At 33.5% G+C, this 26,517-nt stretch overlaps 4 protein-coding genes across 6 annotated transcripts; 3 read left to right on the forward strand and 1 right to left on the reverse strand.

The window, feature by feature from the left end:
• Positions 1 to 962: 962 nt before the first annotated feature.
• On the forward strand, positions 963 to 5,331 carry LOC114385427 (protein YIPF1 homolog). 3 transcript variants are annotated; one of them, XM_028345503.1, is made up of 6 exons: positions 964 to 1,231; positions 1,739 to 1,778; positions 1,879 to 1,962; positions 3,391 to 3,556; positions 3,875 to 4,148; positions 4,661 to 5,331. In XM_028345503.1, exons 1-6 carry the CDS (start codon positions 1,175 to 1,177, stop codon positions 4,850 to 4,852), a joined length of 813 nt encoding a protein of 270 aa, XP_028201304.1. In that variant the 5' UTR covers positions 964 to 1,174; the 3' UTR covers positions 4,853 to 5,331. The 3 variants fall into 3 exon arrangements, with proteins under 3 accessions (XP_028201305.1, XP_028201304.1, XP_028201306.1); XM_028345505.1 differs by having other exon boundaries at positions 1,739 to 1,774; XM_028345504.1 differs by lacking the exon at positions 1,879 to 1,962 and having other exon boundaries at positions 963 to 1,231.
• Positions 5,332 to 7,427: 2,096 nt separating this feature from the next.
• LOC114384414 (delta-1-pyrroline-5-carboxylate synthase-like) lies at positions 7,428 to 15,102 on the forward strand. Its single transcript, XM_028344081.1, has 17 exons — positions 7,428 to 7,872; positions 8,092 to 8,253; positions 8,855 to 9,132; positions 9,591 to 9,741; positions 9,843 to 10,007; positions 10,091 to 10,168; positions 10,493 to 10,582; positions 11,473 to 11,559; positions 11,674 to 11,760; positions 11,845 to 11,941; positions 12,460 to 12,563; positions 12,655 to 12,730; positions 13,594 to 13,744; positions 13,898 to 13,966; positions 14,224 to 14,290; positions 14,373 to 14,443; positions 14,755 to 15,102. Exons 1-17 carry the CDS (start codon positions 7,540 to 7,542, stop codon positions 14,828 to 14,830), a joined length of 2,142 nt encoding a protein of 713 aa, XP_028199882.1. The 5' UTR covers positions 7,428 to 7,539; the 3' UTR covers positions 14,831 to 15,102.
• Positions 15,103 to 15,546: 444 nt separating this feature from the next.
• LOC114384415 (uncharacterized protein At2g39795, mitochondrial-like) lies at positions 15,547 to 16,995 on the reverse strand. Its single transcript, XM_028344082.1, has 3 exons — positions 16,674 to 16,995; positions 16,232 to 16,569; positions 15,547 to 16,110 (listed from the first exon to the last, which is right to left on the reverse strand). The coding sequence occupies exons 1-3, from the start codon at positions 16,935 to 16,937 to the stop codon at positions 15,951 to 15,953; spliced, it is 762 nt and encodes a 253-aa protein (XP_028199883.1). The 5' UTR covers positions 16,938 to 16,995; the 3' UTR covers positions 15,547 to 15,950.
• A 4,344-nt stretch (positions 16,996 to 21,339) lies between these two features.
• Positions 21,340 to 25,457, forward strand: LOC114385389 (histone acetyltransferase type B catalytic subunit-like). Its single transcript, XM_028345445.1, has 10 exons — positions 21,340 to 21,551; positions 21,652 to 21,693; positions 22,397 to 22,506; positions 22,615 to 22,683; positions 22,829 to 22,867; positions 22,950 to 23,026; positions 23,170 to 23,269; positions 24,063 to 24,144; positions 24,246 to 24,406; positions 24,541 to 25,457. Exons 1-10 carry the CDS (start codon positions 21,473 to 21,475, stop codon positions 25,201 to 25,203), a joined length of 1,422 nt encoding a protein of 473 aa, XP_028201246.1. The 5' UTR covers positions 21,340 to 21,472; the 3' UTR covers positions 25,204 to 25,457.
• Positions 25,458 to 26,517: the final 1,060 nt, after the last annotated feature.

Here is a 26,517-nt window from a genome sequence, read left to right on the forward strand (position 1 = left end):
ACATGCCGTTTTTTCTTTTGCTTCTCCTCCACTTCTTTATAATATTTCTTCCTTTCAAAAATAACATTTTCCTAGAAACTAGTTTTTAGAACACCTGTTATCTAAAAAAGGTAAAATTTATCAAAGAATCATGGCGAAAGAGAAGATTGTGAGGGACAGAGGAGAAAAGAGAGGAAATGTTGAGAAAAAAAAAGAAGAAAGAAACCAAGAAAGACACATCACACTAGTGATTTTTTTTTTTTTATCAAGCAGCAAACACAACATTCAAAGATTTATGAAGAATTAAAAAAAGATCAAAGATCAAAAAACAAAATTATTATTTTATTAATAATTCAATGCAAACGAAAAATACTTATTAACTTATCAAGAACATAAATCATATTGTCATCATAAAAAAGTAAATATTGATCATGTAAAATAATTTTACATTATCATCTAATTATATTACAAACTATGATAGATTGTCAATTTATTATCTTTTATAACAATTATATTAAAATTTATAAGTTATACTGATGTCAATTTATTAGAAATAAATAGTATAAAAGTTTTTGCACTCACAATACATATAAAAAAAGTTTTATATCATCATCCAATCACAACTCATTAGGTATGATAAGTTTATTAATTTTTATGATAATTATTTTAAAAATTATATTAATAATGAATTATAATTTAACTAGTGTAAAAGTATTTTAGATGTCATTAAACTCTTAAACTAAAACTCAAGACCTTCATAATTTAATATCTCAACCCACATGTCGGCACGTGCGCTACTGTTGAAAAGCTGAACCGAGAGTTTCGGAGCCCACAGATAGGGCCCATTCTCGTAGCCCAATGATACGAGCCTCGTTGGAAAGAGAAGCCCGGGTAATATGGAAAGTAAAAGTAATAATTATTAAATTAAAAAAAAAAAAAACAGGTGTGTGTGGCCCGGCGAATTGAAATTGAAGGTGGGGTCCAATCCTGTGTATCAGAGACCACGCTCTTTTGTTTGCCGCACGTTCCTTCCAAACGACGAAACAGAAAAACAACGTTTTCTTCTGTTCTGCTATCTATCTAGGGCTCAATTCCGACTCCGATTCCGATTCCGACTCAGAACCCTTTCCATGCTTCTTTGAACTAACGAAGTTTTGTTCACGCGCCTTGTTTTCTCTGCATTGTATCCAATTCCATGGAGGAGTCTTCTTACACCGGTCTTCCCACTAGCCATTTGCTCGGTTCAGTTCCTGTGAGCAATCATCTTTGGTTTTGTCCTTTTTTCCAATTTGCGCTATTTGCATGTCACTGTTGATTCAATTCACTCTCTGCATGCTCGATCGTGTTCAGAAAATTGTTCTCATAATTTTATTTTAGGAATTAAGTTGATTGTGCGGAAGTGAATAAAATGAAGTGAAAATATGGAAATAGAAGTGTAATTGCTTGATTATACACTGATAAAATAGCAGGAGCGTGAAGTCATTTCTAAATTTAGTAAGAGAACTATGGCCTGTGTTGAATATGCTTGTGATTTTAAGTTTTTGGCATTAATTTGATTTTGTTAACTTATGGTTTTGTGATTATATGTCTTTCAAAACCTTTTGATTTTGAATTTTATGGTTCTGGTGATTTTCTGTAAAAGTAATTTTTTTTATGAACTTGTGTGATCTAAATTACTGTTTTTAGTATAAGTTATGTTTAGTGTGTTCTAATTTATTTCAATATTTTTGGTTCTGTGCTTTACCTGTTTGGTGCTCAGGCTGTCGTAACTGAAGAAAATAATGCCTCGAAACATGTGGGTATGGAGTTATATCAAATTTCTTGTTTCTTACATTTCCTAATTCTAAAGTTTAAGTGCCTCTAAAACAAATGGCTTATGAACATATATGGCGCATGTAGCCACCAGTGCGAATATGCAAATATTCCCTCCCAACAATGGAGGAGACAGAGGACCGGGATATAATACTCTTGGCAGTCCTACTGGTATATTCTCCAATTTTTGTGACTTTGAGAATTGAGATAGTTGTTTCTTTTTCTAATTTTCTCTCTTCTCTCTCGCTCTCTCTTTAAATGATTTAACAATATATTGCCTTTTTCTGGTGATGTGAGTACATGGCAGTGAGACACTAATCAGTATACTGTATTGTGAATTCATGACTTGCTGGAGGAGATTTGTTTTTTTCTTTTAGTTGTAGCTATCTTAGAACTGACCAATTTAACTAGAGCTTTCAAGCAGTTTTTTCTCCCTTTTTTTGCCTATTCACGTGATATTGTCTACTAATTTACGTGTTATATCTTCTAAAGTTTCTAAATTAGATGTCAATTACATCCATTCATAACTATTCTGAAATTGTAGAATCAGAAAACATCAATTATAATACTAGACCTTTACTCAGCTATTTTGGGGGAGAGTTAGCATATTCTATTATTTCTTTAATGTGTTACTGTTGCAAGAATGTGCTTAAAGTCATTTTCATACTCCCAAGTATGATTGCTGAAACTTTGTTCTTTTTTTTTTCCTTTGTTCTTTCTAGGCTTTGAAGCCAATTTGAACTGGTTGATTGTGTCTAAGAATTCAAAGTCAAACTTAGTAGTTATTTTATTTCCATTCTCAACCTAATATTCTACTTAAGTTATATTTTGACCCCTTTTTCCGTATGCTACTTGATGAGAAACCTATTATGCTGTTCTTAAATAAATAAAATTTAATTTTCTCTTTATACCTGCATCACAGGTGCCTCTTTTGGTTGAAATGAATCTCATTGACTAATTAATTATACATATGAATTTGAATTGTTGTTTATTTTATATTTCCTTATGTTATTCAGTATGGCAAAGTTATCATTTTTTTATCTTATTACATCTTAGTCATCAATTGCCTCTTGTTAAAACAAATTAAAATTTGCAAATATTTTAGCTATTTTTGAAATCTTATTATGAACTTTTTAATCAAAACGCCAATAGTGAGGACCAATCACCTTGAAACCAAGAAAGTTCCTCTGCGTGTTATCTTATGGACTTCCATATATCTGAAGTGTAGTTATTTAATTCTATGTTAATGATGTTAACTGCCATTAAATTTAAGCTTAATTCATGGATTACATTTACTCTGCTAGTATCTGTATAAAGAAATAGATCACCATGTCCAAACATTATTTCTAAATTCTAATTGTGGTTTTACATAACTAATAATTGCATAACTTAGTGTCATGGTTCCCTACATTAAGCCAATTGCTTTTCTGAATTTTGAATTATCTATAGACTTTAGTTTCATCATTGACCAAGATTCGCACCTTGATTGATTCTATGATCAGATTTGTGAATAGCAGCCATTTGTATTTTCATTTTTCATTGTCACTTGCTGATATAATAATGCCGTTTATTATTTCTCTTGTTTGTTCATCCATGCAGAAGCCTTTGAACAACAGCCAGCAAACAACTGGAGGGGAGTCTTTAGCATCTCATCTTATTCAGAGTATTTCAATGTAGACACGGATGTTGTCCTAATCAGATTGATAAGTTCCTTGAATCCAGTTGCTGGAGACTTTTTCAGCAAGATAGATGCTAACCCTGATTTGTGCGTTATTTTTTTGTGCCCTTGTGCTTTTATACTTTCAATTATCAAAATAGAGATACTGATTTGGATTACATATTGAAATATGGTAATTGGGGGAAATTTTAATTCAATTAAACTGTTACCATATGATTTTGGGGGAAATACCTGTCATTTTGCTTCCTGCCCCTTTTCTCTTATTTTCTGTAGATATTTGAATTAAAGGAGACATTTGCTGAGCATAACCAGATTTTCAGCGCCGTTCCCCAAAAACAATAAATAGTGCATATTAATGGATATTTAATACTAATGGTGTGAATTTTTTTTCTTCTGTTGTTATAGATATGGGCTTATATGGATCTCAACAACATTGGTTTTTGTGCTTGCCTCGCTTGGAAATCTGGCCACGTTCCTTATGCAAAAACATGTGGATAACAGTACCTCTTGGAGCTTTGACGTCAGCTATGTGAACGTGGCTGCATGCTCTATCTATGGCTATGCGATTGTGGTTCCATTGGCATACTACTTCTTCCTTCAGTATATGGGTTCAAATGCTAGCCTTATAAGGTTTTGGTGCATGTGGGGGTATTCCCTCACCATTTTCATCATGTCTTCCGTAAGTTTCTGCTTTTTGCAATATGTTAATTGTACTGGTGTGCAAATATTTATACTACAAACAATATTGCACAATTATTTATACCACACATGTTCAGTGTGGGGGATGTGGGCCTGAAGGGGAAAATGGGAATAGACAGTACCTCAACAATGTGAGGCGCTCCTCCTTTAAAGATCAAAGGACCTTTGAGCTCAAACTTTCATCCCTCCTCAGCATGTAAATTACCATTTAGAAACCAAGGCTTGGGTGGTAATAATATTGCACTGAATGGATTGCGGTGTCCAATGAATTTTTTTTCATGATTCTGTGCAGCGTAGTTATAATATATCACAATACCCAGATTGGATACATGACTTCTTTTCACATGTTGCTATCATAAAGTACGATTTAAGTTCAATCTGAATTTTTATAAGTTGTGATAGGAAATTACATCACTAGTTTGCTAATAATGCTTTAATTTTGTGGAGTCTTTCACATTGCTATCTAATTCAAACTTCTTGGGACATTTTCAGTTCCTGTTGATAATTCCTGTTGAGTTTCTACGGTGGGTTATAATCCTCCTTACGGGCGTTGCCTCAGCAAGCTTTGTTGCCTTAAACCTGAGGTCTTACATAGAAGGCAATGAACTTTCAGTGGCGATTATTGCAGCATTTTTCTTGCAAATGGCTTTGGCAATCTTCATCAAGGTTTGGTTCTTTCCGTAGCTAAAATGCACTGCAGTGTGAAGAGTAAGACCCAAACACTATCATTATGAGCTCACTTCATTGGCTAACTTTGTTCAAGACGCGAGCGGAATTGTCTGAAGCAGAATTGGTTTGTGTATTTTGAATTTACTATAATGGGATGATGGGAAAGAATTGCAGAGAGTAGTGCGATTTTTGTATCAGCTGGGTCTGAGTGTCCGAATGATTTCGGCCTATAAAGTCTTTTGGAAGACCCAATAATTTGGAAGGGGATGAACAATCATGATTTGTAGTATCTGCCTATGTTTGAGCTTCTTGCATATTTCTGTAAATATACTGCGTCAAGTTAATCTTTTTTTAATCGTTTTTTGTTTTGCGTGACGCCAAGGCAATTTGCTATTCTGGTGAATCAAATTTTGCTCATTTCAGAATTGAATCTCCTGTTTGAAAGTGACATTGTAATGCGACTCCTTTTGTAACACGCTTGCATGTTATTTTTAGTTGAATAAGTACTAGGTAGGGTGTAATAGGGTATCCTAACATTCAGTGTAATCTTGATTTGCATGCTCAGTGTTTAGTATCATCTAATTATAATTAAAATATCATTGGAAGAATTTAGCAGCTAATTTTATTTACCGTGAAAAAATCAATTGTTTTTATATCACTACTGCTAATCTAAATATACTAGTGTATTATAATTGGGTTTAAAAACATGAGAATGAAAATTACTTTCAACAACTTACTAATAACCAAAGTTTGTAAGTCAACTTACTAGTAACATGCAATGACGGATTATTGCAAGATTGTTACAAAACAAACGTTATATTGACACAAAATGTACGAAAATGAATCATTGAAGCTCTTAGAGCAACTTTAAAAATGAAAAACACAATAACTTATAAAGAATGGATAATGGACACGGGACTTTTGTCATTTTCCTATAAAGAATGGTTGCTCACGAAAAAAGTAACTCTAATTATTGTTACTCCTACAATCAAAGTGTTGAAGTAAAGCGATTAAAGCGGCTGGTATATCACAAGAAATCATTTCATTCCTAAAAATATATTTTAAAAAATGATCGCAAAAATTAGCATTTCTCAAATAAATTGGTTTAAATTACTTATTTGACTCTAGGTTTTCATTCCAAAATTTAATTGTCTTTGACAATTCGATACACTTTGAAAATGTTTTCATGTTCTTTTCGTTTTAGAAAAAAAAATACTTTGAAAATGTTTGAATAATTTTTAAAATAATATAGCAAATTTCATATTAGTTGGATTTCTTTTAATTTGAGTGCAACAATAATAATAATAATAATAGGAGTTATTATGTTTGACATATAAATGAAGTAAAAAAAATGTTTGACATATTAATTACTCCTTTTACAAATAGGAGTATAAAAAGTTTTGTGATTATACTAAACTTTTTACAAATAATGAAATTAAATTAACTTTAGAAAAAATGTATTAGTAATTTAACCAAGAACATGCAATGATGCAAGTCAACTGATACCTAACTCTAGACACAGACACAGTTAGGTGATAGGCTTATAAAAAATTAGGAATACAGCGATAAAACCAGCTGGAGCGTAAATTAATTAATTAATCATTTTTAAAATTTTGTTGATTTGAGTTTTCCAACTTTGGTTGCAGGACAACGTGAGGGTTACAAAGTACAAACTATTTAAATGGAGAATATTTTTGCCCAAGAGGGCTACACAGTTGCAGAAAATCCACATGCATTCAAAATTTCAATTGACGTATCACGTGTTCCACAAAGTTCTTATTCAAAAAATAATAGCTCATTTTTATTTGTCATGCAAAATTAACAAAAGCATATTATTATTTTTAAAATAATATTATTTTAAGAGGAAATGGTTAATTTAAGTAAATTTATTGATTTTTAAAATAATTATTTTAAAAATTATACTATCAATATGATTGAACCATATCATTCAAAATTTTATACTAATTTTATTGTGTACAATAAGGTCAACCTCAACAAAATTTAAACCTAAAATATTATATAAATTATCAAAAAAAAATTATTATTATAAGTCAACCTTGATGAGTAATTTTTTGTCATAAAAATCAATTATTGTTTTAAACACTAACATTGTGACATAAACTAAAATAATAATATTAAATTCTTAATTTAGTATATGACTATGACTAAGAGAAATTTATAATAATTCATGCATATTATTAAATTATTTGAATCACATAATATTCAACCAATTAAGTTAAATTTAATAAATGCATGACAAAAATTATAGTTATATATAGAGAGAAAAAAAAATCAAATTACATTGATAATTTTGATAAATATAATATCATTTTCATAATTTATATAAAATATAATTTGATTGATCTGACCGTTAAATTATATTTATATATTAATAAAATTATCTATATTAAATTTTGTTAAAATTGAACAACAAAATTAAGGAAGAAAAGGTGGTTTCCAACAAAAATTAATCATCAATAAGATTAATAAATACTCTATACCAATTATATAATGATAAAATAATTTACATATTTATAATTATAATTTTGTAGTATTTTTTTTACATGATTTCATAGTACTACATTAAGGAGCGATTTGCCACGAAGGTGAAAGAGAGCAACGGGGCAGGTAATGATTCGGCGGCGCTATCCACTTTGATTCCATTCGCATTCGCAGGTCTACTGTAGAATCAGCACGCAGCCATGGCGGACCGTTCTCGGAGCTTCATGAAGGACGTGAAGCGCGTGGTCATCAAGGTCGGCACCGCCGTGGTGACTCGCGAAGAGGGAAGGTTAGCGGTCGGAAGATTAGGCGCTCTCTGCGAGCAGATTAAGCAACTCAACTCTCTCGGATACGACATTATTCTTGTCTCCTCCGGCGCCGTCGGCATCGGCCGCCAACGACTCCGCTACCGCAAATTGATCAACAGTAGCTTCGCCGACCTTCAAAAACCCCAACTCGAACTCGACGGCAAGGCATGCGCCGCCGTCGGGCAGAACAGTCTCATGGCTCTCTATGATATTCTCTTCACTCAGGTAAGAAACCACTTATAAATTGTAATTACTATTACATTCATGAAAATCAAAATTTAGATTCAGTTTTGTAGATAATGTTTTTGAATCGGAATTAGAGTTTTACATCGCTAATTCTAATATAGGAATAACGCTAACTAAAAGTCTTCTAAGTTTTGTGCTATATTCATTTTCCTTGAACTGCACTTGCGGTAATTTTAATTTTTCGTTTCGCGGTTTCAGCTCGATGTGACGTCTGCTCAGCTTCTTGTGACGGATAACGATTTTCGAGATGAGGATTTCAGGAAGCAACTTACTGAGACCGTGAAATCGTTGTTATCGCTTAAGGTTATTCCGGTGTTCAATGAGAACGATGCTGTCAGTACTAGGAAGGCTCCCTATGAGGTTTGTTACTCCGCTTCCCTGATTTTGTTCGCGGAACCTACCAGTTTAAATGTGTTCTTTGTAGGTGACATGATATGATCCAAATGCTGTTGATTCTGTATCCGAGGTTTTGTCTGCCTTATATTCCATCGGTCTCATTTTATTTGTCACTTTTTTGTTTGTCTCAAATTATTTGTTACTTTAAAATATCAAGAAAGTATTGATTGATTACTTTTTTCCGATAACACTCTCAAGAAATAATAAATATACTAGTAGATGTATTGGTGCAATTCTACAGTTTAGTTAATCATTTATGAAATAAGAGTATTTGTTAATCAGATAAGATTATTTTTATCATGAGAGTAGGCATAATGAATTGTTTTTCTAGATGTGTGTATTACAAGAGAGGGATTAGCAATTTCTGTAAGGAAAAATAAGACTCATTTTTTTCCTTCTTCAACGGATTTTATTTGTTTGTTTGGAGGTCAACATTTTTCACTTGAACTTTTTGTTTTTCAGCTTGAATGTTTAGTTTGGAATTGCTACCTGGAATACTTGCTTTATTGTTTCCATTTCTATCTATTCAAGTACATCAAGTGTCATTAACGTATTTTATGTGCAGGATTCTTCTGGTATATTTTGGGATAATGATAGTTTATCTGCTCTGTTGGCCTTGGAGTTAAAAGCCGATCTTCTTGTTTTGTTGAGTGATGTAGAAGGTCTTTATAGTGGCCCTCCAAGTGACCCACATTCAAAGCTTATTCATACATATATTAAGGAGAAGCATCAGAATGAAATTACTTTTGGTGACAAGTCTAGAGTGGGAAGAGGTGGAATGACTGCCAAAGTAAAAGCTGCTGTTCATGCAGCTGATGCCGGCATTCCTGTTGTTATTACCAGGTGCACTATTATACTATATTACCGAGAAAAATTATTACTCTACTGTATTTAGGTTTTAATAAACCATTTCTTATCAGTGCTGTTTTCAATTAGAAATAGGTTAGTTAGGCCTCGACATCTTAACAGACTGTTTTGTTAAACCACAAGCAATTTTGGAAACTAAAAAAAAAATTGTTTAAATTGTTTGCACTTACCTGTTTCTTTACTCCTTATTCTTCCAATTTCCTCTTTTCTTGTCTTTTGTCCACCACATGTTTCAAGTTCATAAATTTAAATGAAAATGTGTGTACATGCCCACATAGAGAATGAGAGAATCACTTGTGAAACCCCTCCTTTTCTTTTTCATTTGTTGTTCTACCCCAAGAACCCTATGAAATCAAGTGTGTTATAAGTACACTGACTATCATCTTTACAAGTTGGTTTATCCTTGCTTCTATCTCATTTTTTTCTCCTTACAGCGGTTTTGCAGCTGAGAATATTATTAATGTTCTCCAAGGACAACGTATAGGAACTCTCTTCCATAAAGATGCACATGAGTGGGTCCAAGTAAAAGAGGTCGATGCTCGTGAGATGGCAGTTGCAGCCAGGGAATGTTCCAGAAGGCTCCAGGTATCTTTTCTATCTTCACATTTACAAAATGTCTGACAGATCATAGATATATTACTGAGATGTTAGTGAAGCAATCCTAATATCTTAATTTTACTTTGCAGGCCATATCTTCAGAAGAAAGGAAACAAATTTTACTTAAAATAGCTGATGATCTGGAAGCTAATGAAAAAATAATCAGGACTGAAAATGAAGCTGATGTTGCTGTGGCACAACAAGCAGGATATGAAAATTCCTTGGTGGCTAGGCTAGCTTTAAAACCTGGGAAGGCAAGAAAGTTAACTTCTAGAAGAAATTGTCCATATTTTAACAAACTGAAGAGTTTATGATGTTAAACTATGATAACTGACAGATTGCAAGCCTTGCAAACAACGTGCGAATTATCGCCAACATGGAAGATCCAATTGGTCAAGTATTAAAACGAACTGAGGTAATGGGAAGTTGATCTGGAAATATATATTTTGGATCATGATAGTTGCAAAACAACAGTTGCCAAGGTCACTTTATGAGTTTAATCAGCTTCTTTTCTGCATAGTATTAACATCATATTCCAATTTTACATCTTAATAGTACATAAGATAGATTTGTGTTATTCATGATCTTGTGGAAGGCAAATTAATTTAGTGTAACTGTTGCATTTTTCTGTGGTGTTTTTAATTATGAACAAATTTCTCATGGACACTCATAATTGCACCAAATCTTTTTTTACAAAATATTGATCTGTAGTGTTTCTGACAGCTACCCTTTTATTTAGCTTTCAGATGGGCTAATTTTAGAGAAGACATCATCTCCTTTGGGAGTGCTCCTTATTGTTTTTGAGTCACGCCCTGATGCTCTTGTACAGGTGAAAGCCTTTTTCAAATTTTCTCTTTCTCTTTTCACCCTTTGTTTAAACTTTGTTAAGTACTGCAGAATTTTTTCCCCAAAGGAAAAACATTCGCTCTTCATTTAATTTTGTACTTAGTGTTCAGCTTTTATATTCATTTGTTATCCTTGTTTACTGCGGTTTGCAGTATTAACCTCTAAAGGCGTTAGGGAAAATCTGTTTAAAGGCTACCAGATGAGTGAGTTTTCAAATGAGCTAGATGATATCATGGGTATGAAAATTTAACTACGATTTATATGGTCCTTAGCAGTAAAAGTAAGAGTTGAAAGAACCCTGTGTGCCTCCACTTGGGCAATAGAAGCAAAAAAGTGGAATATTTTATTGTATAGACACATGAGCTTTTTGAATTTTGTTTCGCTTCCTATTTACCAGTTAAATTTTGTTCCTGGCATGCAATTTTCCATAATCTTGAAACTGTTGTCTCATTGACTGTACTGATTCTTTTTAACCTGATGAATATAATTTTTGATAGCCAATACTTCCATGCCACTGATGATGTTGTTTTTCTATGCTAATGTATTGTGACATGGTGGTATGCTGCTGTCAGATATTTCTCATTTCATTTTGTTCCCATCCTTGAGGAGCATCATTTTTTTTTTACTTATGTTTTCCTTTCCTTTTTCTTTTTTAAATTTATGCATGTTTCCTTTTAACCTGTAAGAATGGTATGCATATGTTTGTAATTTATTAAATGAATATAAAGTTGTACTGCTAATCACTATTGATCTGTAAATAGATTTATGTTATGGTATGAATGAACCTTATGAGCCTAAAGCTGTTTGATTGATTATCTGTATTATATGCTGTTTATCAACATTTTAAGTGGTAGCTTCTTATCATCTGAACAGATAGCTTCGCTGGCAATCCGAAGTGGGAATGGGCTTCTCTTGAAAGGTGGCAAAGAAGCTAAGCGGTCAAATGCAATTTTGCACAAAGTTTGGTTTCAAATAAATTTATTTCTGAACTATTTCCAGTTTCAATTTTATTTTGTTTCACAGTTGCCATTAATAAAATATTTATGGGGATGATGCTGTATCTCTGAGATGCAGGTAATTACTGAGGCCATACCAGATACTGTTGGTGGAAAACTTATAGGACTTGTGACCTCAAGGGAAGAAATCCCTGAGCTACTTAAGGTGAACTAATCAGTGGAGCTTAATTTCAATTTCATAAGCCTGTTCACTTTAAGCATTGGCCACCTTTAAATACTTAAATTTCAGCTGGATGACGTAATTGATCTGGTGATTCCAAGAGGCAGCAACAAACTTGTTTCTCAAATCAAGAGTTCCACTAAAATTCCTGTTTTAGGTCACGCTGGTAAGACTATTATGCTTATGTTTAAATATAGGCATAAATTTTTACTCTATTTAATTTGGACTGTGTGATTTTGATTCCTCAAGTTTTTTTCAAGTCAATTAAGTACCTTTATTTTTTAAATTAAGCAAATTTGGTCCTTCTGCTAATTTTTTTCAACCTAAGACCATAATCTTATATCCTATAAAACCCTTCAAATAATATCAAATTTTTTAATAAATGTCGGAATTTTAAACTTTCAAAACTATCTACCTCAAATCCATCATAAATCCCTAAATATTTGGATATAAAATAATAATTTGAAGGTTCTAGGAGAAGCCTTTTTTATGACAATGCAATTTTGTTTAATTTCAAAATTATGACACAATTGGTTTGAACAAAATTTAAGAGATCAAAATCACTCACGTTCCAACCTAAATGGACCAAAAATGTAATTAAACCTTTAATATAATATATAATCTGTGCTTGATATTACTGTATTTCTTTTTTTGGACTAATAGTCTGCGCTATTACTAATCCAGATGGAGTTTGCCATGTCTATGTTGATAAGTCTGCTAATGTGGAGATGGCGAGGGGGATTGTACTTGATGCAAAATTAGATTATCCAGCAGCCTGCAATGCCATGGTAAACTAAATGTACTCAATGACTCTACAAGATTGGTAAAGCCAGCAATGTCTGATGTACATAACTTCTGTTTTTAAATTCCAACTTTTAGGAAACACTTCTTATCCACAAGGATTTGATAGAGAAAGGTTGGCTAAATGATATTGTTGTTGACCTACGAACTGAAGGTATGATTTATAACCATCATTCCCTCTTATTCTGTATTTTTTTTCAACTACATAGACTGCATGTTCTTGTAACACATAACAAAAGTGAATTTTGTAAATTGAACAGATTAGGAAAACTAACACTGGTTGAAGTTTATTAGGACTCACTAAATGATTTGGGTCTCACTTTCTATTTAATGAGTTTTACTTAATTTCATGATTTTCAATAAATGTCAACCAAAATTAAAAATGTGTTTAAAAGAGTGTGTTAGAAAGTGTTTTGCTAGCACTACTCTTTCTTGAATTCTCTTTCGCAAGTTATGATGAGAAGATAAACATCAATGCAGTTTGATTTTCACAGTGCTAGTGATATCTTCCAGAGTCATTTATTACTTACAGTTATATTGCAGAGCTAGTTCTGAATCCAAGTTATTGTGGACAAATCCTACTGTGAATATTATAAGCTTAAATATCTGCTGTTTAATGGTTTTGAGTTTGGCTACATATTATCTAACTTGTGAATATTTCTAAAATGAGCATTTCCTGTTTAACACAAACTATCATGTTTCAAAAAGATATTAGTGACATCGAATTGTAAACATTGATTAAGACTTAATATCTAAACAGTGTTAGCTATTTTTATTTTTTTCGATTAAAAAATATTTAAGCAATTGAAACGATCTTTTAGTTAACTTGGAAATGAAAGGCAACTCTGAGGTTGTCAGTTGTCATTTTATGGACTTCAGTTTACATAATTGTCTGATTGGCATCATTTTTTTAACATAAAAACTTATGTAATGGGGAGTCGAATGAGGCACCATACCAATTTTAAAGCATTTTCTTTTATGGTTTTTGGAATGATTAAATTATGTAAATTTATGCAGGTGTTAAATTATATGGAGGACCAAGGGCAAGTTCTCTGTTAAATATTCCACAAGCACATTCATTTCATCATGAGTACAGTTCGCTGGCTTGCACTGTTGAAATTGTGGATGACGTGTATGCAGCTATTGAACATATAAATCTTTATGGAAGGCATGTCACTGTTTTCTTCTCGATAGGAAACATGTTGAAATATATTTTGCTTTCATTTGTCTTCTTTGCTCTTCTCCATTTCAATTGACATCTATGTTAGTGTAGTGAACTTAGGTGGAAAAGTGTCATATCTTCTCTTTTCTTTTATGGCAGTGCACACACTGATTCCATCATTGCAGAAGATAAAGAAGTTGCTAATGTGTTTCTACGCCAAGTAGACAGGTAATATTTGAAATATCATGCTTCTTTTTATTTAATGAAAAAAAAATCAAGGGAAATAAAATAAAAAGATGTTTCACTCAATTCTCTACTTTGTAGCGTCTCATTATTGTGTGTAAATTTAGTTGGTCTTTGACAAAGTTGCTAATTAGTAAACACTAAACAAACATTTCCTTTAAACTATTAACTGCTTTTCAAAAAGATATCAACACATAAGTACAATGGCATTTATATAAATATTGTTCCTCTTGTATTGGCAGTGCTGCTGTTTTTCACAATGCAAGCACCAGATTTAGTGATGGGGCACGATTTGGACTGGGCGCAGAGGTATAATATTGGTTGCATTTTATTATCAATCTATTGCATTAAGGTTGTTGATTTATTATGTAATTCCCTTCTGGTTGAATAGGTTGGAATTAGTACGAGCAGGATTCATGCTCGAGGTCCAGTAGGTGTTGAGGGATTGTTAACAACAAGATGGTATGAACTCATGGTCATTTTGCTGATATTAAATTTTCGGTCCTTCATTTGTCCGTTGTCACGGATAGTGTACACTGTACATCTTAAATATCAATAACTTGCTGCTACACATCAAGGAAAGTAGCCAATCTATGACACTGCTTTATTTTAATGGAATTATTTCGTAAGACTGCTCTAGAGTCTACATCACAGTCCTAACCCACGTATGATTAATAATATAATCATAATGACATTTTATAATAAAACCCCCGAGTTGTATGTGGCATTTCCTTTGTGTTTTACTCATTGTCTTATGCCTTTTGCAAATGCAGGATACTAAAAGGAAGTGGACAAGTAGTAGATGGTGATAAAGGGATTGTCTATACCCACAAAGACCTTGCAGCTTAATTTGAATGGTCTAACTGCTTTACTTCCTTTTGTAGCCTTTTTCATTTGTTTTGACAGTTGAGAACGGTATAAAATTGTACAATTTAATAAAATAGGGTCATTTGTATCATCTGATGGTTCCTTTCCTTCAAGAATTTTTTACGTCAACAATGACAGTTTGTGATTGAATTTGTTATTTAGCGCATCCGTTTACGAATAAAGCACCACCTCTAGGAAAACACAAAATGTTAAGTGTCAGCAATGGAATCCATTTATTGCTTTGTTAACGACAATTGAATATTTATAGTTTCAGTTTTTGAGATGTTAATTTTTTTTATGCACAATGTTGTATTTTTCCCACAGAAGGGGAAGTGGTAGCCCCTACCATTCCAGGTTGGAATTGATTAAAAGACTTAAGTAGTTGGTGACTTCTAGCATGCGAAAGTGCCAAGGGTCCTGCTGCGTGCGAGAGTTTTGGGGGCCTTTAGATGTGATCTGTCGTTGAAAGTGTGTTCTGTTAAAGGTGGTCTCGCAGGTAGCTGATTGTGTTTTATATTAATTAGAAAGTCCAGCTGTATTATGTGGACAGTGGAGGTCAATATAACAACACTGCATTAGCGAGCCTCCCTTCACAAATTGCCTATTGCATATGAACATGGCGATCACAGCGCTGCCATTTAACAACACTGGATCGGCTATTTACCAACCTGAGAAGTGAGAATTGGCACGTTTCTAAATGAAGAAAGACAGCAATTTACTCAATGGAAAATAAGAGAGGTTTAAGACATGCATCCAATACATGCTTTTAGCCAAATATCAAACACGTATATCCCAGCGAAAAGTTTCTTAACAAAGCATCCCTGGGAAGGCGAATAGATAAATTTGGTAAAATCAACTTTAATTGGAGTACAGCACTGGTAATAGCATTTAAATTATTGTATCTAAATTTTGTCCATCAAATTAACCAAACATTTTCAGGCATAATCTACCTTCCATAACCAATAGGAGCTACAGCTAAACCAGTAAAATCTCCTTGGTATCTTTTCCTTCGAATGTACAGCATGTGATTAAACAAAAACTCAGCAACATTCATGCTTTTCTTCAAATGACGACAGTAAGCACATAAAAGAGACGTGAAGGCTCATGCTTGCACGAAGCTCTTGAGCTTGTTCAACCATACCAAGTACTCTTTACTGTCCTTGTTGATCATGTACTCATGCAAGAAATTGGTTGTGCTAGGCTTGATTCCTCTGATTTCTAAATACTTATGGAAGGACTTCTGCAGATTCTCATCCAAGGTCCTGCAGAAAACATTGAAACAAAAGAAGTTCAGTCAAACAAACAAGACCTCACCACAACACAACAACAACAACAACTAAATTGCAAACTCTTTCTAAATAGTTGCAGAAAAAAAGAACATACTGGAAGTCTGGTCCCTCATAAGCAACTTGATCCTCAGTGAGATCAGGATTCTTAACCGACAAGCCGTCAATAACAATCTCATCAGGGTAACCCACGCAATTAAACTCTAGATAGGGTCCATCCTTCTTATGAACACTGATTGAAAGTGGAATACTTGACTGAGCAGTTCTTTCACTCTGATTATCATTATCATCGTCATTTTCTTCCCCAGTGACCAAATCCGGCATGTGAACCTCCACCTTAATTTCCTCGTCTTGGTACGTTCTCTCGAGCATTATAGTCTGTTGTCCGGGACTATCAATTATCTTAAACGGAAAATTACCCGGAACCTCTTCAGCCTATCAACCAATTCAATTTTCAGTAAGTAAAATACTTGTTCTATTAGAATAAAGAACAAGCAATCATCATTATATGAATTGAAAAGAGAAAAAATGGAACTTACTGCGTTGTGATCATCGGTCTCCTGGGCGCATTCGATTTCGGATTCGATGACCCGGAGAAGGTTCTCATCGGAGGTTGGTTTCTTCTTGGAAGCTACAGAAGAAAAGTGGAACCTTGGAACAAACGAATCCTTGTGCTGGTGCTGGTTGATGGCGGTGAAGTGTAGAGAGCGATGACCCAGGTTGCTATTCTTCGTCAATTGACCCGCGACAGCAAGAGCCCTCGCAAAAGAACCCGACTTGCGAAGAATTGAGTTAAACGCCATTTCCAAGCACGCGAGGGTTTTACTAGGGTTTTACGATGTCCGTGTTTAGGGAAATTTTTCCAAACATTGAACGTTATATAACATGACCTGTCTTAAGGCCCAGCTGTTAATCTGGGCCCATTGTTCTTGGTTGAGCCCAACGAGGGATACCATGAAAGGCAAATGTTAAATAAACCTCGTTCAACTGTTAAATATAATCTCCTTTAACTTATTTTTTGCTAAAATATATCTTTCATCTTTGTAAATATGAGAATGTCTGAAATTTATCTTGCAAAATTTTTAACACATTTTTTGTTCTCACAAAATTGAAATATATTATTTTTTTTAACCCAAATGCATGTTTAGGTAAATATGAATCTATGATAATAACTTTTTTATATCGATTATACATATAATTGATATAAAAAAATAATCAATATAAATTTCTATATCTAATCCTTGCTCCGGATAAAAAATAATACATTTCAATTTATTTCAATTTTTTAAAGACAAAAAACATACTAAAATTTTTATTATGAGAATGCAAAAATATATTTTATCCTTTTTTTCCTACAACTTACTCTTGTCCTTTTTCAGGAACGTGTAAGCCACACCCCTTCTCATTGTGTTCTTCCATGAACAACACACCTAACAGTTTGTACAAACCACACTCTCTCTCATGTTTCATCAACTCTTAAGTGACGCTCTGCTAATTCAATGGTAAGGAGAAAGAGGTTGAATATAGAGTTTGGGATTGGGAGAGTAGAGGTTGATTATACTATGGAGGATTTTGATTTGCACATTCAAAATTTTGAGATCTCTTTGTATGTACAAAGTTGATCCACTCATCACTTCAACATTTGTCAACATTGGTTCCGGCTTCTTGTCGTCAATGTCTCTTTGTATGCACAAGGTTGGCCTTTTTAGCCTTATTCGGTCATAATTAGGCATGGATCAAGCTTGCTTTAGTTTGGTTCGGATTGCCTAAATCTTCTATTCTAATTTTGATGAGAATGCATCTAATAATCGCACTATTTATTTTTTGATTTTTTTCTCTCTAAATATAATAGTAAAATAAAACTCCATTGTTTTTTATTTATTACACTAAAATAAATATGACAATACAAAATAATTATAATAGTAATTATTAGTCTTGAATTTCTAGAAAGGGTAAAAAAATCATCAACCGAGAAAAAATAGAGAGCTTAACAATCGCATCCTAATTTATTCATAATGAGAATGAAACTTTATAATATATAAAAAAAATCATATTAAAAATAATTACACTAATTATTTTTTTAACTAATATGAAAATTTTAATGATCCGTCCTATTTTAAAAACATTGATTAATTAAAACAATTCTATGGCTTGATATTTTTCATTGTTAATCACTTTACTACTTTACTATATGTAATTTTGTTTGTTTTTGAGGAAAAAATAGTTTTACATCACTTTCTCACTCTAATTTCAATACATAATACATTTTTTTCTCAATCTCTCTTTTCTTATATATCATATATTACCTCTTGTCCTTGTTATATGAAACAATATTTTATTTACAATGCTTAAATAAATATGATAATAAAAGTATTAAAAAAAACACTACCTCTCTTTTTCTTATATATCATAATCCTAAGTTTAAGAGAAAAGTTAAAAAAAAAATCAATTTTAAAAAAATTGTTAGGCCCCACCTAAAATGTCTACAAGCTGCATAGAGTTAGGGTTAGACAATAATTTAGAAGGACAATTGCTATTTCCACTTTTCATCTTTACTAATACACTTCTTTTTTCTTTTTATTTTTCTAGATTACCATTGTAAAGGGACATTCCTCCCTCATAATTTTCTCCCTCACCTTTTGAAAAAATAGTAAAGTAGTAAAGTGATTAACAATGAAAAATATCAAGCCATAGAGTTGTTTTAATTAATCAATATTTTTAATACACTCCCCATATCTGTAAATTTACAAACTAGACTTCCTATGTTTTGTATTGTGTGCCTAGAATCCTACTATGCATCTCCCCCTCAAGTGTGAGTCTCTTCCACACGCTGCCTGGACCCACCGCTAGAAAGACATTCGATACAAGGGATCTCCAAGGCCAAGATCCATTGTCGCCATCTTACTCGTCTGAGTCGATCACCAAGTCGAACCATCGACTCTGATACCAGTTGTTGGGGAATTCGAGGGGAGTAAACACCAGGGAGATTTACACCAATGAGCCATGAGCAATCACATAAGGGTACTTGACTCACACTTTAACCCAAAACCTTAAGGCTCAGGTTTATGGGTCTTCTACTCACTTGTATGGTGCTTAACTTTTTCACTTTTACCCGATGTAGTACTTCACCTCACACTTGTACTCTAACAATCAAAATACCATACTTGTTGTAGTTGTAATAGGTTCAGGAATTATAATATTCTTGTCAAATATGTGGGGTACTTAATCATATAGTCTGAGTTGTAATAGCTCGCATTTCATGTTGAGTTAGCTCGCAGTGGTATCATGTGAAGATAATGAATTCACATGAACAAAACCATTTCCAAACTTTCTTTTGACTCAGTAAAGAAGCACTAAAGCTTGTATTATATGAATGGACAGGTAAGCAAATGTCATATAATATACCAAAATAACAGGAAATGTTCTTGTTAATACGAAAGAATCACCACTCCTATTCAAAACTGAAAACAAAATCAATATTTAAAAACTAAGTTTGGTTTTTATAAATTATATAACATTGCACCAAAAACCACCTAAATGAGACCTAATTAAGGTAGGAATTTTATAATAAAAACCAAGAGAGTAAATAAAAACAAAAATAAACAAGACCCCTTACATATCTTCATCCTTAGACAAATCTTCCTTCTTTTCCTGTCTTGGTGTAGATGTGCGATTCATGTATCTGATCTCATCAAGTAAGATAAGGCTTGGGATTGTTGTTTCTTTTCTTGCCTTGACTTTTCACGTCTTTCTTGCTTCCAGTGATGGAGATAGGAAGAGAAATAGTGTCATTAAACAAGTCGGTTTAGGCAGAGCATCCAAATGAAAGAACTTATGTTGTGATGATAATCGAAGGTTGGTTTCTTATTAAAAGCCATGTTAGAAAAGTGAAACCTCGAACCAACGATTCCAGGTGGTTCTTCTTTATCAATAGACCCGCTAGAGCAATAACCCTCACAAAAGAACACAACTTGCTTAGAATTGAGTTGAATGCCATTTTCATGCACACACACAAAGGTTTTACGACGTAGGAGAAATATTTCCAACACAAATACGGGTTTTGCTTGGGACACCAGCAGATTTGTTGGTACACCTAGCAAAATGTTTTAAATACCATTTATACCCCTAGCTTATAAATATCGTATCCTTATTTATTTTGCGTCCGATCGAGGTTTTGCATCCATTGTTTTCATTTTCGTTTATTGTATTCGTTGCCTAAGAGGTTATTGACGAGTTTGATGTTCATTGTTGTGTCATCTTTGGTGGTTGGTCGGCAAGTGGTGGTTGTGGTGGTGGCTGGTTTGGTCGGCGGTGGAGGTAAGCTTTTATTATTTTATTTCGTAAATTGGTAATCTGTAAGTTAATTTATTTTTACGAATTGGTAATCCATAAAATTAAATGAACTTACGGATTGAAAATCCGTAAAAGAGTGAATCCGTATACTTCTTACTTCTTATGGATTAGTAATCTGTATGCTTTATACGGATTACTGATCTGTATAAAGCATACGGATTCTCAATCCGTATGCTCTATACGGATCCATCATCCCCTTCGAGAATGCGCAACTCTCCCTACCATGAATGCAATGCAAGGTTAATCAAATGAAAAACTTATTGTGATGACAATGCGGCAGCACGAGCGGCGGTGGTGCGACGAAAACACCAACGATAATGAACAAGCGACGGAGGAGAAGCAACCCAAGTTTTACGCAGAAATAATGCAGTGGCAAGGAGGGGGAAATTCTGAAAGCTTTTAAAAAAAAGGACGAAGGGCATTTGTGCCATTTCACCAAACATGCTGGGTGTATCAATAGTTGGACTGGTACCCAAAACAAGTCCCCGCAAATAATATAACAAAACCGATAACCTAACTCAAGGCCCAAATGTAAATTTGGGCCCATTGTTAATAGTCCAACCCCATAAGGGGTACCGGGAATTTGGAGAATTACTTTGTGCATTCAACACTTTTTCATTTTTTTTCCAAAATTACCTGTGATAAACTTACAGATTCGTAATTCATAAACTTGTGGATTCATAATCTGCTATACGGATTGTTAATCTATATGTACGTACAAATTATGGATTTTTTTTAATTTTTTACAAAATATTTTATAAATCCACAAGCTTACAAATTATGAATAGTAAGTTTGTCTTGGGGTAATTTTGGAAAAAAAACAAAAGGTGTTAGGTGTACAAGAAACATACTGGGCTCACAGAGTAATTCCCGGGAATTTGCCCTATTTGAAAGCCCTCAATTCTTCGCGTAATTTGATTTCCCGCTCTGAAAACCCTAACTACCACTGAGACTAAGTTGAGCTGAGAAGAGAAGCTGGGAGCGAATGGGGCAGAAGCAGCGTTCGAGTTCCGATGCCGACAACGAAGTCAAGAAACGACGCCGTGTTGGTTTCTCAGGCGTTGGTGAGTTTCACTTATTTTGCCGTGATTTTTTTATTTTTGTGTTGAATTCTTCAATTCATGGTGCTGCGACGTGTATGGACATTTTGGTCGCGTTTTGTAGATTCTGGAGTTGAGGCCAAAGACTGCATCACAATCTATCTAGGTATGCTTAAAATATGCGATAATTATGTCATGTTACTTTGTAGTTCTTGATTTGGATGGTTTCGATGCAACTCGAGTATGGGATGGGGGTGGTGGTTTCTATGGAAATTGGTTGCTGACCTTATAATTTTTCCAGTAATGACTTGATTAAGTTTTTTTTTTTGTTTTTTTATTTTCCCTTTCTTTTGGGGTCTTGTGTTTCATTATCTGTGGTTTACGAGTTGAGAGTGGTGTTGTTAGTCAGCATTGAACGTAACCAGAAAGGTATTAGTTGTTTGATAAGAACATGGTCTGAGGCATAGGATATTGGGATATGTAAATAGTAATGATAATGGTAATGCCTGCTTATCTTGATGCTTGTTTGTTTATACTAGTAACGACTACTTAATTCATATTTGAATTATTGGGTTCTGTAGACACTTTTTTAATGTAGCTCGTAGATTGGACTGTCTCAGTGAGCAAGATTTCTTTGGCAGTAGTAGCTAGTATGTTCCAGCTCTTTTCCTAGCAATAGGCTTTCTCAAGCTTAGTTTGCTAAGGACATGGTCTTGCTATCAGTTTCTGGTCAAGTTCGTTTAAGTGTTCTTTTCTGCTATTTAGTTTTCTTGCTTATTTCATTGAGTTGCTTGTCAGTATGTTCTGATTTGCAATTGGCATGCATACTTTAATTTTAGTATCTGTATAATATCTGCTATTATGTACAGTTTCAAGCAAGGAAGAATTCGATGCTCCAGAGAGTTTTGTCATTCATCCTGTGGATCTGAATAGCTTTTTTGATGATGATGGGAAAATTTATGGCTATGAGGGTTTGAAGGTTGGATTCATTTTAACAACCGGAGATTCATGTTTAAAAATAACTATTTGAATGCTTAATGGTGTACAATGTCTTATTTTTTCAGCTTGTTTTGCTTCTCTTTTGCAGATTACCATCTGGGTTAGCAGCATATCATTTTATGCATATGCTGATATTACATTCCAGAGTTCATCTGATGTAAGTTTTGAATTCATTTAGACTTTAGACTAATGGGAAAAGTAACAGGCATGTTATTCTTTTACCTTGTTGATTTGTTCAGAGTTTTCTTTTGTTTTGCTTCACACATTAACACTTTTTTGAACGTGTTGCTCAATTGTTTAAGCGAGGCAAAGGGGTCACAGATTTGAAATCTGCTCTTCAGGTATGCATCAATATCTACTGGGTGACCATATGTTGACACCTTTTACTCACAAAATTGTAACTTGGTTTATTATTTTGTGCAGACAATTTTTGCTGAGACTCTTGTTGATAGCAAGGATGAATTCCTTCAGAAATATTTGGTGGATAACGACTTTGTTAGGTATTAAGTGTTTATTATTCTTTTCATTCTAAACAAAAGCTATATAGTTGCCATGCACAGTTCCTTTCCATTTTAGTATGCTACTTGAAATTCAATTTATAAAGTTGTAACGACTGTGGATGACTGTTTTAATTGATTTGCAGAACAAACATCTCAAATGGAGAAGCTTTGAAGCACAAAGCTTTCCAGGGGAACATTTCTGATTATAATCCACATACAGATTCATCTACTTCTACTGTTGAGGTTATAATTTACATTTAGGATCAATGTATTGCACTATAGGTAAAAGTTAGGTTGCTTGAGTGTGAATGCCCAGTTTAATTTTTTTTCTATGGGAAATACATACATGTTGCTTCTCATATTTTTCTATGTTTTGGGATATTATTTAATTAAATTAATGTTTTGAGACATGGAAAAACTGAAAGAGAGTAACTGTCAGAATTGCTCTGTTATGAACTATACTTGGCATTTTCTCTGTTAATGATCAGATGTTCACTGTGCAAGTTGGATGCATCTACCATGATTATCTGAAAGCAAGCATTTTTATTGTTAACTGTTGTTTCCTAATTTTCTATTGCAGTCTTGTTAATTTTCCAGTGATATTTTGTTTCCCTATGCAATGAAGGAGAGGGATTTTCAATTGAATTGCTCTCCTCTGTATTCATGTTTATGTTATGTGATGCTGAATTGCTGATGATAGTTTTATAATACTGCTATTATTTTGGAAAACTTGCTTGTCTGGTCATTAAAATTTCTCCCTTCTTGGCACAAATAGATTAGGCTAGAATGTTTGTGGTTAAGTGAACATCCACTTTTTTGTGATTTTTATTGGTAATTTTCACAAAATCTCCAGCTGTTAAATTTAGATGGTTCTTTTGTGAAAGTTCATCAGAGAAATCATGCATTTAACATTTGTGTATGGTTTACATTATCTTGTCAGCCAGTTACCTAATGCGCTTTGTATGTGATACTTGATATGCATATTTTAGGGGAAGATGAAAATGAATGCCATTTTTTTGTGTAACTTCTTTGCCAGGTTGTCCGTTTGGTGGCAGGCAACATGACTACTGGACAACTTTACAGTCATCTAATACCCCTCACACTACTTCTCGTTGATGGTAATTTTCACTTATTTTACTACTTTATGTACCCTTATTACACAATGTTTTGATTGCATGCTGCTGTAGCTTATTGTTTTTTTACCTTGTTTGCTATGTAGGTAGCAGTCCTATTGATGTTACTGATTCACAGTGGGAGCTGTATGTTTTGTGTCAGAAGAAAACTGATCCGCAGGGAGAGATCCAATGTAGGTTGATTGGTTTTACTGCTGTTTATCGATTTTATCACTATCCTGATGATTCCCGATTACGACTAAGCCAGGTTTGTAATATGCCGGACATTCAGTAAATGCTGCTATACTCTCTAAATCAGTTTTAACTTTTAACATGTTTTCTTAAAGTTCTTTGAAGTGCTTCTTTTTGCTACCTTTTGACTGGAACTTCTGTTGATGGCAGATACTGGTATTACCTCCTTACCAGCACAAGGGTTATGGTCGATTCCTTCTAGAGGTGCTATATGATGTTGCTATATCTGAAAATGTTTTTGACTTCACGGTAGAAGAGCCATTAGATCACTTCCAACATGTTCGTACTTGTGTTGACTCACTTCGCCTGCTTCAGTTTTACCCAATTCAGAATATAGTTACTAAAGCTGTTTCACTTCTGAAGCAAGGAAAGTTATCAAAGAAAGCAAATTGTCCTCGACTTTTGCCACCTCCCAGCGCAATTGAGGATGTTAGGAAAAGTCTGAAAATTAACAAGCAGCAGTTTCTCCAGTGTTGGGAGGTTTTGATCTACATTGGCCTTAATCCTGTTGACAAGAACACGGAGAACTTTGTTAGTATTATTTTGAACCGTGTTAAGTATGATATCTTAGGGAAAGATTCTGGGACGTCTGGGAAGCAGCTTATTGAAGTACCAAGTGATGTTGATCAGGAGATGTCATTTGTCATGTTCAGATCAGAAGCCAACGAAGCTAGTAGTGTGCAAATGGATGACAATCAGGCTAATCAAGAAGAGCAACTCCAGAGGTTAGTTCAGGAAAGGGTGAAAGAAATTCAGTTGATTGCGGAAAAGGTAACCCTGCATCTTGGGAGCTCAGGGGTGGTGGTTAATTAGATTTGTCCTTATAAAGATGGCATGGGATGACAAGGTCATGCATCTATGATATTGTGTGATTGTTTTCTCGTGGACCTATTAAGAGTTTGTTTTTCTGGACAAACACTCGGTAGTGTATTTGGGTTCTTCTTCTAGGATATATTTTAAGATTCTCTTATAGTATTCTGTGAAGGAACCAGTGATCTATTAAGCTGTAATTAACTGAGATTAACCACAACAAAGTTGATTGAGTGACATTCAGTTGTTATTGTCCATTCTAATACGTCTTGCTCGTACATTTTTTTGACGTGCACTAATATGATACATCCAAGAAATATGTGGGTTCTGGTTTTACTGGCCTTCCTCTTGAGTTTTATTCTTAGCTAGAAATCTTATAAAATCAAAAGCTTTGTTTCTTTGTTTCAAATCAATTAGTTTGGGGTATGAGAGGAAGAGAGGTTAAGGTTTGCTTATTTTTAAAAGTTTATTTATTTTTTTTAAAAACTATCCCTCCCCTTGTTATAATATCATTTTTAATTTTCAAGAGTTTTTGTTTTTTTATAAATGTGTTTGGCTCAACTTTTCTTTTTTAAAGAGAAGATAAAAAACTAGGCTAAACCCCACACGTTTTGTTTAGATAGCTTTTAGTGTTTTTTCTTTTTTTGCCAAATGCTTTCTTCCAGGAGCTATTTTTTGGGTCTGTTATACACTAAAAAGATATTAAAGTAGAAATAACATTTTGATTTATACTGTTGAGTATATTATAATATAAATTGGTTTAAATATACTCTTGTGACGTTATTCAGTGTAGAACTGTAGATGCCAAATATTTTTATTTTATAAGAAAATCTAATATTACAAGATTAAGTACTGTGAGCTGTGACGGATATAAAAAAAAAAGTTTGATTTGTCCCGATTATCCTTGTGATGTCATAATCAAATCTTTGACGGATCTGGATTTGGTATTGTTCTTAAGCCACCCACCCATTAATTAAACGCCATTATCGGCTAGATAATTAACCTTTAGATAGATAAATTCACCTTTTTTTTTGTGAATTGAAAAATAAATTCACTATGCGCCCAAGCGTCACGTACTAACCTGAGTTAAATCATCATTCATCACCCATTATTTTCTCTTTTGTTATTTCTGTCACTTTAAGTTTTCATAAAGCAACGCCTCGTATTCTTTTTGTGAAAGTCATTGTTGGAAATGTATGTGTAGCATTTTCGTCTGTCGTGAGCTCCAAAGATTGCTGCAATAATGAAATCATGCTCCACCTCTATTCACCGGGTTGAAAATTTTCTAATATAGACAAATATAAAGGCATTGAATAA

This window comes from Glycine soja, chromosome 14 (assembly GCF_004193775.1).
Source record: "Glycine soja cultivar W05 chromosome 14, ASM419377v2, whole genome shotgun sequence".
NCBI lineage: Eukaryota > Viridiplantae > Streptophyta > Magnoliopsida > Fabales > Fabaceae > Glycine > Glycine soja.

Bases quoted from the DNA above. Each gene is read 5' to 3' on its own strand.
- LOC114385427 (XM_028345503.1), top strand. From the start codon at position 1,175: ATGGAGGAGTCTTCTTACACCGGTCTTCCCACTAGCCATTTGCTCGGT. The intron at 1,779-1,878 runs GTATGGAGTTAT...TGGCGCATGTAG, and splicing joins TAATGCCTCGAAACATGTGG to CCACCAGTGCGAATATGCAA. The intron at 4,149-4,660 runs GTAAGTTTCTGC...GGACATTTTCAG, and splicing joins CCATTTTCATCATGTCTTCC to TTCCTGTTGATAATTCCTGT.
- LOC114384414 (XM_028344081.1), top strand. From the start codon at position 7,540: ATGGCGGACCGTTCTCGGAGCTTCATGAAGGACGTGAAGCGCGTGGTC. The intron at 9,133-9,590 runs GTGCACTATTAT...TTCTCCTTACAG, and splicing joins ATTCCTGTTGTTATTACCAG to CGGTTTTGCAGCTGAGAATA. The intron at 12,564-12,654 runs GTAAACTAAATG...TCCAACTTTTAG, and splicing joins CAGCAGCCTGCAATGCCATG to GAAACACTTCTTATCCACAA.
- LOC114384415 (XM_028344082.1), bottom strand. From the start codon at position 16,937: ATGGCGTTTAACTCAATTCTTCGCAAGTCGGGTTCTTTTGCGAGGGCT. The intron at 16,570-16,673 runs GTAAGTTCCATT...ATTGGTTGATAG, and splicing joins AGACCGATGATCACAACGCA to GCTGAAGAGGTTCCGGGTAA. The intron at 16,111-16,231 runs GTATGTTCTTTT...TGTTTTCTGCAG, and splicing joins TATGAGGGACCAGACTTCCA to GACCTTGGATGAGAATCTGC.
- LOC114385389 (XM_028345445.1), top strand. From the start codon at position 21,473: ATGGGGCAGAAGCAGCGTTCGAGTTCCGATGCCGACAACGAAGTCAAG. The intron at 22,684-22,828 runs GTAAGTTTTGAA...CAATTGTTTAAG, and splicing joins CATTCCAGAGTTCATCTGAT to CGAGGCAAAGGGGTCACAGA. The intron at 24,145-24,245 runs GTAATTTTCACT...TTTGCTATGTAG, and splicing joins CACACTACTTCTCGTTGATG to GTAGCAGTCCTATTGATGTT.